General features: G+C 42.6%; 1 protein-coding gene across 1 annotated transcript in view; it reads left to right on the top strand.

The window, feature by feature from the left end:
- The first annotated feature begins 3,667 nt into the window (after nt 1–3,667).
- The window catches only part of Ppm1e (protein phosphatase, Mg2+/Mn2+ dependent 1E), a 127,769-nt gene continuing 119,914 nt past the window's right edge, over nt 3,668–11,522 (top strand). Inside the window, exon 1 of the mRNA XM_028772499.1 lies at nt 3,668–4,245. Within this exon, the coding sequence (XP_028628332.1) occupies nt 3,788–4,245 (458 nt within the window). The 5' untranslated portion in view covers nt 3,668–3,787. The remainder of the gene's footprint in view (nt 4,246–11,522) is intronic.

The raw sequence follows: 11,522 nt of genomic DNA, 5'->3' as shown, positions 1-11,522 counted from the left end.
TCTTCTTCTCTCTCTCTCTCTCTCTTTCTCTCTCTCTCTCTTCTTTTCTTTTCCTGAGACAGGGTCTTACTGTATATCCATGGTGGCCTAGAAGTTGCTGTGTAGACCAGACTGCCTCAAACTTACTGAGATTTACCCGCCTCTGCTTTCTAGTGAAGTGGGATTAAAGGTGTGTACCACCACATCTGGTTCAGTTCTTGATCCTGTTGTATTCTGAGTGCTGAGATTCCAGGCATGTAACACTACATGTAGCCTAGTTCTTTCTTTGTTTTTATGTTTTTTTTTGTTTTGTTGTTGTCGTTCTTTGTTTTGTCTTCTTTCTCTCTCTCTCTCTCTCTTTTTTTTTTCAAGACAAGATTTCTCTGTGTATCCTTGGTTGTCCTGGAACTTGCTATTTAGGCCAGGCTGACCTCAAATTTATAGATTCACCTGCCTTAGTCTTCTAAGTGCTGGGATCAAAAGTATGCCCTACCAACTGGCAGGCCTTAGTTCATCTATTTTTATTGACAAGTAGTATTCTGCTGTGTGAATATACTACAATTATCCATCTTACCTGTGCATGGATATGTATATTACTTCCAGGTCCAAGATGGTATAAATAAAACTGTGAACATTTATGTATAGGTTTTCATGTATGTTTTTGTATGTATGACAACTTAATTCTCTTGGGTAAATATCAGAGGAAAATGTCTGGTTATACAAGGAACTACTAAATTCAATATTTTTCTACCCTTACAAACATTACCATAAAAATTTATGAGAGGACATTGTGCATTTCCTTCAACAAGCTAAGGTCTTAGAGCACTTTTTGTAAGAGAGATATCTCAAAATCACTTTACATTCTATATACATTATGTTTTTCCATAGCTTGTGTTTTTAATAAAAAATTCATTACATATTTCAGCAAATCCTAGAATCATATCAAGTGCTAAAAACAAAATTTGTTTTAAAATACAATGGCAGTAATGTGTGGTCTTATTTTCCAGAGAAGATGGACACAAATACGAAGATGAGAATAAAGAAGGAACTATGCTAAGAGCAGGGAAGGATGTTCCGGTGATCCGAGAAAACCAATCAAATGTAGAAGACGACTGTGAGAGTCTGAGAACGTGTCAGGTCTCATCACATTTTCTATTAGATAAAAACACAATAGAGTGGACTTGGAGGTACGAGGAGAATGGGGACCACAGCGATGGGAAGAACGGACTGAGACTTGACATCAGCAAGCCCACCTACACAGCCACTTTGAGATCCCACCACTGCTGCCGCAGCCGCTGACAAAGCTTCCTTGCTAAAAAGAACGCAATAGGATCCATATTGATCTTTGTAAAGGAGTGTCTTCATTAATATAAGCAAAGACGCCTCTCATTTCCAGCAGCAGAGGTGTGGGCTTTTTCTTTTATTCTTAGAAGTACTGTTTCACCAACATATATCATTTCCCTTTGATGTGTGGGCTGAGTCATAAATTAATGTCACAAATGTCATCCAAATGAGGGGGGCGGCTACATTATGAGGTAAGAAGGTGTAGTTTGACATGAATTGTTACCATTGACAGCTACGCACTCCTGAATTAAATGTCACCGTGTTAAAATTGGGGATAGTAAGAGTTTGTTGGAATGTAAAATTGATGTTTAAAGTTGCTACAGCCTAGAAAATTGTCACTCCTTTCTTCTCCTTCGTCTTCATCTTCTCCTCTTCCTCCTCTTCCTCCTCTTCTTCCTCCTCCTCTTCCTTTCCTTTTCCTTTTCCTCTTCCTCTTCTTCTTTTTTATTGTTATTAGTATTAGTATTATCATTATTATTATACAAGGTCTCAGTACATATCTCCGGATGACCTGGGACTTGATAGTTAGTCCAGGCTGATCTAGGACTTGCCTCTTGCCTCCAGAGTACTACTTGTCTCTGCCTCCAGAGTACTGGGATTAAGGGTTGTGCCACGACACCAGCTCTTTTCTAGTTTTTCTGAAATGGCAGTAAGCAGGTAAGTCAAAAACAAATGACTTTGAGGGCTTTTTCTTGGCATCCCATGGAACAGTTTCTTTCTACAGATTAGTTGGGTCTTTCCATTCATCTTAGAAAAAAATAGAGAAAATTCCAAGTGCATTATTTACTATACACTTTCTATCATGTATTATTTAATCTTGACCTAGGAGAGAACATAGAACTCTATTTTACATGATACCATTAGTAAGTTCAACCCACTTAATCTTAAAATAACAGTATCAGGTCAGGGATTTAAAAATACAGAATTATAGGAAAACAGTTGGCGAGAACACACCCTCTTCTGTCATTAATAACTGACTGGAAATGGTATTTCAGATCCTAAATCCAGCTGAAACCCAGAAACAATAAATGGAGAGATGGAGTGGATAATTTGTGAGTACGTGTTATTTCAAAGCAGAGAAAAAAATCACTATGTTTGTGCTGAATTACATGCTGCCATGGCCGTGGCAGCATGCAGCAATGATGCTATCATCCATACAGATGTATAACACAACTCCCTCCAAGCACCCACCACCAACATCATCACCATGAAGCCTGAAAATAATAGGTTTGTGTATAGTTTGGTAAGAAAATTAGAATAATTTAAAGTCATTTCAGTTCTAGCTTGGGGTGGGGGAGTAAGAAGAGACACAGGAGGTGGTGGGGAAGAACAAACAAAATATAGACAAAAATGCAGAGTATATGATAGGATAATACAACATAATGACATGCATTATATAGAGACTAACGAGGGGTTTTAGAGTGATGGAAAACGTACAAGTGAAATCTACCATTCAACCATGGATTGAATTCCTGTGGCATCGATTGCTTCTGACCTTGAGCAAAGTCACTGTTTTTAAGGCTTGTTTCCTCATCTGTAAAACAGAATCATAACGGTAATATCCTTTGACTTAAAGGACTGTAGTGAGGATTAGAGATGAACATGTGTGAACTGCAAAACCCTATATAAATAAGACATTGTGTGGATACGAGGCACAGCCAGATTTTCATAGAGCAGAGTTAAATGAAAAGATTCTAAAGGCTTTGGAGACTTAGATCTGGGCTCTAACACCCATGCCACAGCTAGAAAGTCTTGACTTTAAAGCAAGCAAATTACTATTTTATTTCTCACGTTCATCTTTTTGAGAAAGGAGGATACATAGGATCAAATGAAAGAACCTGGGCAGAGGAAACTACCCGCTTAGGTGCTTGCGCACCTACTTTTTCAAGGCATATCATCAGTAAAAGGTGTTTACTGTGTGCTATCGGATCAAGAGATATACTAAGGCAAGGCAAGCAGGTAAGGAAACTGAAGTCAGTACACTCCTGGTGGAACCAGCAGAGATGGCTTAACATGAAACTAGGGTCTTCACCCAACAAAGACCATTCGAAGTTGGAGTGCAGGAGTCCAGTGTCCTTACCACTCCTCAGACTCGACGGGAGGGACCCTGGAATTCTTAATTAGAACCGGTTGCCATGGCGACAGTCTCTAGGCAGCGTGGGCTGAGCTTTCGGTAGGGATTGCGGGTGGGCCGCCGCTGGACCCTGTGCGCGCGCCCGTCACCAACTTTCCCTCCAGACCGGAGAGGGGTGGCGCGCTCCGCCCCCGCCCCCGGGCCGCGCACGTCCGAGCTCGGTGGCGCGCACGCCTGCGGGAGCCCTCTCCAGGCAACCCAGTGCTGATCGCCGGTGCCGGTGCGGCCGTTCCCCCTCCGTAGCGGGAGGCGAGGCTCCGAAGCAGCCCCCTCCTCCTCCTGGGCTCACCTCCCACCTCCTTCCTGGTGGACCTCGGGGCATGAGCAACGATGGCGGGCTGCATCCCTGAGGAGAAAACTTACCGGCGCTTCCTGGAGCTGTTCCTGGGCGAGTTCCGCGGACCGTGCGGCGGCGGCGAGCCAGAGCCCGAACCCGAATCCGAGCCTGAGCCCGAGCCCGAAGCGGAGCTGGTCGCGGCTGAGGCGGCCGAGGCTTCGGGGGAGGAACCGGGGGAGGACGCTGCGACGGTAGAGGTGGCCGAGGAGGGGGAGCAGGACCAAGACCCCGAGCCCGAAGAGGAGGCGGTGGAGGAGGAGGCGGCGGCCGAGGGCGAGGAGGAGGAGGAAGAGGTGGAAGCGGCTGCCCCGGGGCACTCGGCCGTGCCGCCGCCGCCGCAGCCCCAGCTGCCGCCGCTGCCCCCGCTCCCGCGGCCGCTGTCGGAGCGCATCACCCGAGAGGAGGTGGAGGGCGAGAGCCTGGACCTGTGCCTGCAGCAGCTCTACAAATAGTTAAGTAGCGGGGCTCGGCCGCGGGTGTGCCGCCATCCCCGGGGTGCTGGCCTGGGTCCCGGTCCCCGCCACCCGTGTCCCCGCGGTACACCCGGGCGGGGTCGCTGCGCCTGCCCCCGGCCCTTCTTCGCCGGTCCTCTCGGCCAGCTTCTCGGCCACTTTGCACACCCTTCTCTGGAGCCTTCCTGCCAAGGTCTTCCCTCCCATCTTGGGCTCCCCATTCTTCCCAAGCTCCTTTCTTCCTGGGGTTTCCTCCCACCTTCATCTGTCTGTCCTTTCCCGGGCTGCGTTCCTCGTTGGGCAGCGAGGACGCGCGACTCCTTTATGGACTGTAAGAGGTGCCTTTCTGTGTAACCGCACAAAGCTAATACCGTCGGTGTCCAGAGGAGCCTAGATCCCTGGATTTTCTGGTTAGGTGCTCATTCTGTTGAAATGAAAAAGCTCCATAGATGGTTTTCCTATGTGAGAGCCTAGTGTCATACTTTACAGACATTTGGCAGCTCATAATTGAGAGCAGTAGGGAGGAATTGGGAAGGAAGGGTAAGTAAAACCCTACCGAGCAAGCCTTTAGGTGAAAAGACAGGGTCGTAATTCAGAAAAGTCAGCCTGGTTGGATAAAATTGCAATTAAGTGCAGTATTTTCAGTCCATTAAGTAGATGGGGTGGGAGGTGGGAGAAAAGCAGATGGCTTAGCTACCCAGATGCAAGTCTAAAATAGAAAGGTCAAGGCTTTGCCTTTCATCCGAGTTCTGCTTTTTATGGGCTTGAAATAGAAACGGTTTACAATTGTGTTTCTTTCCAAATGGAATTGTTCTGAAATAATGCCTCTGCAAACCCCGGTAAACCCGAGAGTCTTTTGCCATTCAGCTAATAGTTGTAATGAAAGGTGTTACTCTGACCACCCAAAAAGTTTACTACGGCAAGATTTACTGCAGCTAAGTTCAAACCCACTTCCTGGATTTTTCCAAAGCCTGGAGGGGCCTAGAGAAGAAAGCTATTTTGTCTTCATCTGACCTCATAGACAATTTGTCAAACCGTTCTCCAGTTAAAAGCAGCAGTTGTCAAAGGGAAAGCCACTGAGCAGATCTGTAGAACTAGACTGTGTGGATGCCACATTTATAAACCATCTAGTAATTAATTTTAAAATACTGTTCACTTACCAGGGGAATAGTGTGTTTTGGGGAAATGCAAAAATAAAATGGCGTGTAATACCACCACCTGGGGATAAACAGCATTAACGATTTAGAGTATTTCTTCTTTTGTAAACTATCAAAGAAAAGGACCTACAGAATGTCATTTTTTTAAAAAAAAAATACACGATTCAGACATTTAAATATAGTGGAAATATTTACCAAAATGAAGGAATTCATCTCAGACTGGTACTATCTGGACAGTTTTTACTTATACATATACACGTCCAGAATTCTAGGGACAGTTTAAGGATTAGAGAACGCTCCCCTACTGTCATTAATGTAGTACAGTCCTGAATATTTCAAGGCTTTTAAAACTCAGATGTGCAGAATGAAATGGTAAGATATGGGTGGGTTTTTTTTAATGTGATAAGGAAACAAGATTAATCTTAATATACCAATTAGAAAAATGATTACAAAGAGAAGGTGATTGTCAATGGAGCACAGAAGTTTGTATTTGAGATAAAACTAGCAAAATTAAAGTTAGAAAATATTATTTCCCCTTAAAATGGACACTTATACTCTGACTTCACATAAAATCAGACTTTGTACTGTATTTTGTTTTGATGCTAGTCAAGATAAAATGGCTGGCTCATTTATGTAAAGTATCTTTAAGGTCCTTAGTGGGTTAAAAGTCTTAAAATACGTAATAACATTTTTAGTTTTTATTTTATTCTTTAAAAAGCTTAAGACTTAGTCATAAGAATCAGGACCAGCCGACGGTAGTGTTAGATCATTTTTCTGTTCAAGCACTTCATTTTATAGGTGAGGCTACTAAGCCTCTATCCAGATTTGAAAAAACAAAGAACAAAAATAAGTTGTGTAGAAATGATCCCAACATTTCCCGGCATAATCTCTGATTCTCAAAACACCTGTCACAGAGGGAATGTTGACCTCAAATGTCTCAGAAAATTATGTGCCTCTTTGTAGGTGTGTGTATTGTGAGTGCAGGTACCAGGGGAAGCTAGGGGTGTAGAATCCTCTGGAGCTGCATTTACAGGTTGATGTTAATTGCTGACATGTGGGTCCTGGGAACCCCACGCTAGTCCTCTGCAAGAGCATTAAGTGCTCTTAGCCACCAAGTCTTCTCTCCTGTCCCTAGAAGTAATGATGACTGCAAATTTATAATGAAGACTTAAAAAGATACATTATCTTAACTTCTCTCATTTTTTTCCCTTCATCTGTTTTGGGAATTAAACCTAGGGCCTTATGCATGTTCACCAAGTGCTCTACCACTGGGCTATATTCCCAGGCTTTTGCTGCCATGCCTGACTGAAATTTTGTTTAGGAGTGTAGTATAGTAACACATTTTCCTTCATAATTTGATTCTCTCCAATTTTAGAATAAGAATGGCAGACATCTATTATTCCTTATCTTGGTAAACTCGGAAGAGACGGTTACCTAGATTGCCCGGTAATGATGGTGTACACCTTTAATCCCAGCACTAGGGAGGTAGAGGCAGGCTGATCTCTTTGAGTTCTGAGACCAGCCTGGTCTACAGAGAGATTCCTAGGATAGCCAGGACTACAGAGGAACCCTGTCCCAAAACAAAACAAACCCCTCAAACAACAGTAACAACAACAACAACAACAACAACAACAACAACAAAACAGTTATGTAGCTAAGAAAAGAGTGAAGATTTAGGCAACTTGAAAGTGTCTTAGAAGCTGGAGAAGAACGCATGGTGCTGTTACATACAGATGAGGGTTTGGTTCACAACACCCATTTCCAGTGGCCCACAACTGCTTGTAACTACACCACAAAGAATTCTGTGACCTTTCCTATCCTCAATGGACCCAAGCATGGATGTGGTGTACATACATAAAGCTCACACCCAAAAAATAAAACTAAAGAAATCCTTTTGAGGAGAGGTTTGGTTTTGTTGTTTATTTGGAATTTTGTGTTTTGTTTTCTCTCAACAAGGTTTCTCTGTATACCCCTGACTGTCCTGGAACTCACTCTGTAGAACAGGCTGGCCTCAAACTCACAGAGATCCACCTACCTCTGCCTCCCGAGTGCTGGGATTAAAGGCACGAGCCACTACCACCAGGCTGAGATTTAAGTGTTTGTGACAAGATTTCAGTATAGCCTTGGCTGCCCTGTATGTAGGGCAGGCTGGCTTGGAACCTACAGAGATTCTTCTGCCTCTGTCTCCTAAGTGCTGGAGTTAATGAGGGTGAGCTACCATCCCTGGCTAAAAAGTTTTTTAGAGTAATATTTCGGGTAAGATTCTTACTTTACTGCTTCAAAATATAAAACTTGTACATCAGTATACTGCTCCTATGCAAAAACAACATGTAACATTTTGAAAGAACAATAATTTTAAAATGTCAACAACTCCCACCCTACCTATGAAAAGGTTCTCCAGCCTCCATCTCCCAAGTCCTAGGATTCCATGCCTGACTCCTGTTTTTCCTAGCAGGTATCCACTCTACCATTGAATTGAGCCACATCTCCTGATTCTCTAATTTTCACATAAAAATTATAACTGATATTATATTCAATTTGAATGCGAGGGTATAAGCAACTTGCGTAGATTATTAATAAGTCAGTCAGGGGCTGGAGAGATGGCTCAGTGGTCAAGAGCACTGACTGCTCTTCCAGAGATCCTGAGTCCATGTGGTTCCCAGCAACCACATGGTGGCTCACAACCATCTGTAATGGGATCGGATGCCCTCTTCTGGTGTGTCTGAAGACAGCTACAATGTACTCATATAAATAAAAATAAATAAATCTTTAAAAAAAAAAGTCAGTCAGTACTGTGCATCCCCCAGCCCCATGCGATACTAAAGATCAATTTGTTTTAATCTGTGAGGTACAAATACACTGAAGTCTTATTTTAAAGCTGTATTGTCACATTTTCAAAGCAATTGTTTTCTCGGTTACTCATTTCGGCTGAGACGGGCTTCCCAAGGGGTAGAGAGCTATCTCAGCAGGCTGGGGAAGTTAAGTAGTTACAGATGGCTCACTGTAGCATTGAAGATGCTACATGGTTTGGAAAACAAAATCACTGGTTACAGACACTAATAATTCAGTTCTGTTGAATCATGAATGACTTTGGGAAAGGTCAGAAAATCATTCAGCTTTATTTCATTTTTACGTATTTACATGGATAAAGACATGGATGAAAATTATGTCACTCATCTCAAAAATGAAATGCTTTCTTATAAAGAGGAATAAAGGTCCACTGAAACGTGGAGAAGACTTACGCAAACGGAAAGGGTGATATAAATACAGCTTAGCGTTAATCATGGTTCCCAAGTTTTTCTCTTCTCTCAGCCTTTGAGGCTGAAACTTGGCTGTGAGTTTTCTAATATCCTTCCCATCTCCTTATGGTGATGCTCTGTTCTTGACCTCCTCAAGACTACTTGTCTGTCCTCAATACCGTTCACTCACATAATTGGCTGCTGTGGTTGTGCTAATGGCTCCCAGCTCTGCCATCGTCCTTGCTTTGACTACTAATGGAGCAGCTTCCACCTGGTGTCTAACGGCTCCTCAGACTTAACTGTCCAACATCCTCCTCTATTCCTAAAACAAAAACAAACCCCGGTACTCAGGACGTAGCTTGTTTGCTGTGTTGTGGGGATTGTGTGCTAGGTTAGCTCTCCACCCCTCAGCTCCAGCTCCAGCCTGACACCTGATACTCATCTTAATGAATCCACCATATCTTTTTTGACTCCTCACATTTGATTTGTTAATTTAGCCTTGTAAATATCTCATTTATACCCACTGTCCTTATCATCTCTTGTCCATTTTATTTACCTTTTTTTTTTGTGGTCAGAGTTACTACTATAGGCGTAGGTTATGTAGTTTTTTTCTTTCTTTTTAAGTTGTATTTATTCTATGTGTATGCATGTTTAGCCGACATACATACCAGTGTCGGTTCACCACGTGCATAGTTAACAGATGGTTGTGAGCCCTCATGTGGTTGCTGGGAATTGAACTCAAGACCTCTGGAAGAGCAGTCAGTGCTCTTAACCACCAAGTCATCTCACCAGCTTCAGATTATAAAGCATTTAAAATTTTTAGTAGTAATATATATTAATATATATAATATATAATATATATTATATAGAATAATATAACATATAATATATAATAATATAAATAATATATATATATATAAATATACTATATTAATAATATAGTATATATTACCATATATATATATTTATATATATATATATATATATATATTTATATATGGAATCAGTTCTCTTTTTTTACTGTGTGAGTTAATACAAGACTTCTGATCCCAACTGTAAAGACAAAATACCAACAAAATTTAGAAGAAGGAGATCATATAAGACCACCTTCATTTCTAAGATGAGTGCTGCAAGTTGTTTGGGGTTCCTCAAAACTTCCTTCAAATCCAGTAATTCTCTAGAAAGACAAATAGAACTCATTGACCACTATGAATATAGTTTATTGCAAGGACAAGCTATAGATTAAAATCAGCCCAAGGAAGAAGTGTACTCTACGGAAGCAGCAGATGTCAAGAGTCTCCTGTGCTCAGGGGTACATCGCCCACCCATGGCAAATACATGGTGCTGTGCTCAGAGTACGACAGTCTGAGAGCCCCACCCCAGTCCCAGTTTTCAGAATTCTCACTGGTATCTACACTTAGGAATATCTCTGATGTAGCCAGAGATGCTGGAGACTTAACGTTTTTGTCCTTGGGCCTGAGGACAAAACTGGACCTTTCTTTAGGCTGAGCTGAGTTGTGGGTAGTGAGACTTCGTATCCCTCTCTCCATCCACTTTAGCAACTGCACCAGCTACAGCAGACTAGTCGGTGTGCATATCTTTCTCTTATGCATCTTCACGTTTCCAATAGAGTCTTTTCCCTGTTGAGAATGCTACACACTCCATCCACGGCCCAGCCCAGTCCCTTATGTACTGTTTAGGTTCCTTTAGGAAAGCCGTCGTTATCATCCCCACATTGATGACGAACTGTGTCCCTTCTACGTCCCCTTTCAGACTACCCAGCGCATACTCTATAAGCTCTTGTTTCATTTCTTTTTTTTTTTTTTTTTTTTTTTTTTTTTGGTTTTTCGAGACAGGGTTTCTCTGTGTAGTCCTGGCTGTCCTGGAACTCACTCTGTAGACCAGGCTGGCCTCGAACTCAGAAATCCACCTGCCTCTGCCTCCCAAGTGCTGGGATTAAAGGCGTGCGCCACCACCGCCCGGCTTCTTGTTTCATTTCTACTGTTTGTGTTTCTGCCATTCAACCGGTGCTCTTTACAGTAAGGTGTCACTAAATTTACAAGAGCAAAGGAGAAAATGCTAAATATCTATTATATGCAAAATATGGAATTAAGCCAGGCATGATAGTGCATGACTGTAATTCCCAGCATTCTGATAGAGGCTAGAGGATGGCCCATTTGAGGCCAGCCTGTGCTACAGCAAGTTTAAGGACACATAGCATGCACTTCCAAAATGCAAGAGCTGAAGATGACAATGAAGCTGAGTGGAAATCACTTGCTGAGCACAGGGAAGACCGCAGGTTCAATCCCAGTAGTGTCAAAAAACAAGGGCTATTAATATTTGCTGTAATTATGGAAATTGGTAATTTGCTCTGAACGCAGCTGATTTCTCAGTAAACCTGTGAGCTAAGAGATTAATAGCGGTGTGCCTTCTCTAACTTTTAGGACATTGTAAACTGTGCAGTTCACTTGTGCCTGCTTAAATAGAATTAGGGATTATATTTCCTGGTTTAAAAATTTTAGTTCTCATGAAATGGACAAATAAGTTAAATTTTTTCTGCAGTAAGTGGGGGGCTAGAGAGATAGCTCAGAGATTGAGGGCTTGCTATTCAAGCATGAGGACCATAGTTCGAGTCCTAGCACTCCCTAACAAGACAGGTGTGATGTCCACACTCCAGCTGTGAGGGATCCAGTTCCTTCTTCTGCTTCTGTGGACATTGCCCACCACATCGCCCGAGCCCAACACACCCATGCACAAACACTCATGCCCATACACACCCATGTACAAACACTCATGCCCATACATACACATGCACAAACACTGATGTCCATACACACACATGCACAAACACTCATGCCCATACACACCCATGCACAAACA

Source organism: Grammomys surdaster, unplaced genomic scaffold, assembly GCF_004785775.1.
Source record: "Grammomys surdaster isolate TR1022 unplaced genomic scaffold, NIH_TR_1.0 213, whole genome shotgun sequence".
NCBI lineage: Eukaryota > Metazoa > Chordata > Mammalia > Rodentia > Muridae > Grammomys > Grammomys surdaster.
The sequence above is the reverse complement of the archived record's forward strand: the minus strand, read 5'-3'. Positions and strand labels throughout refer to the sequence as shown.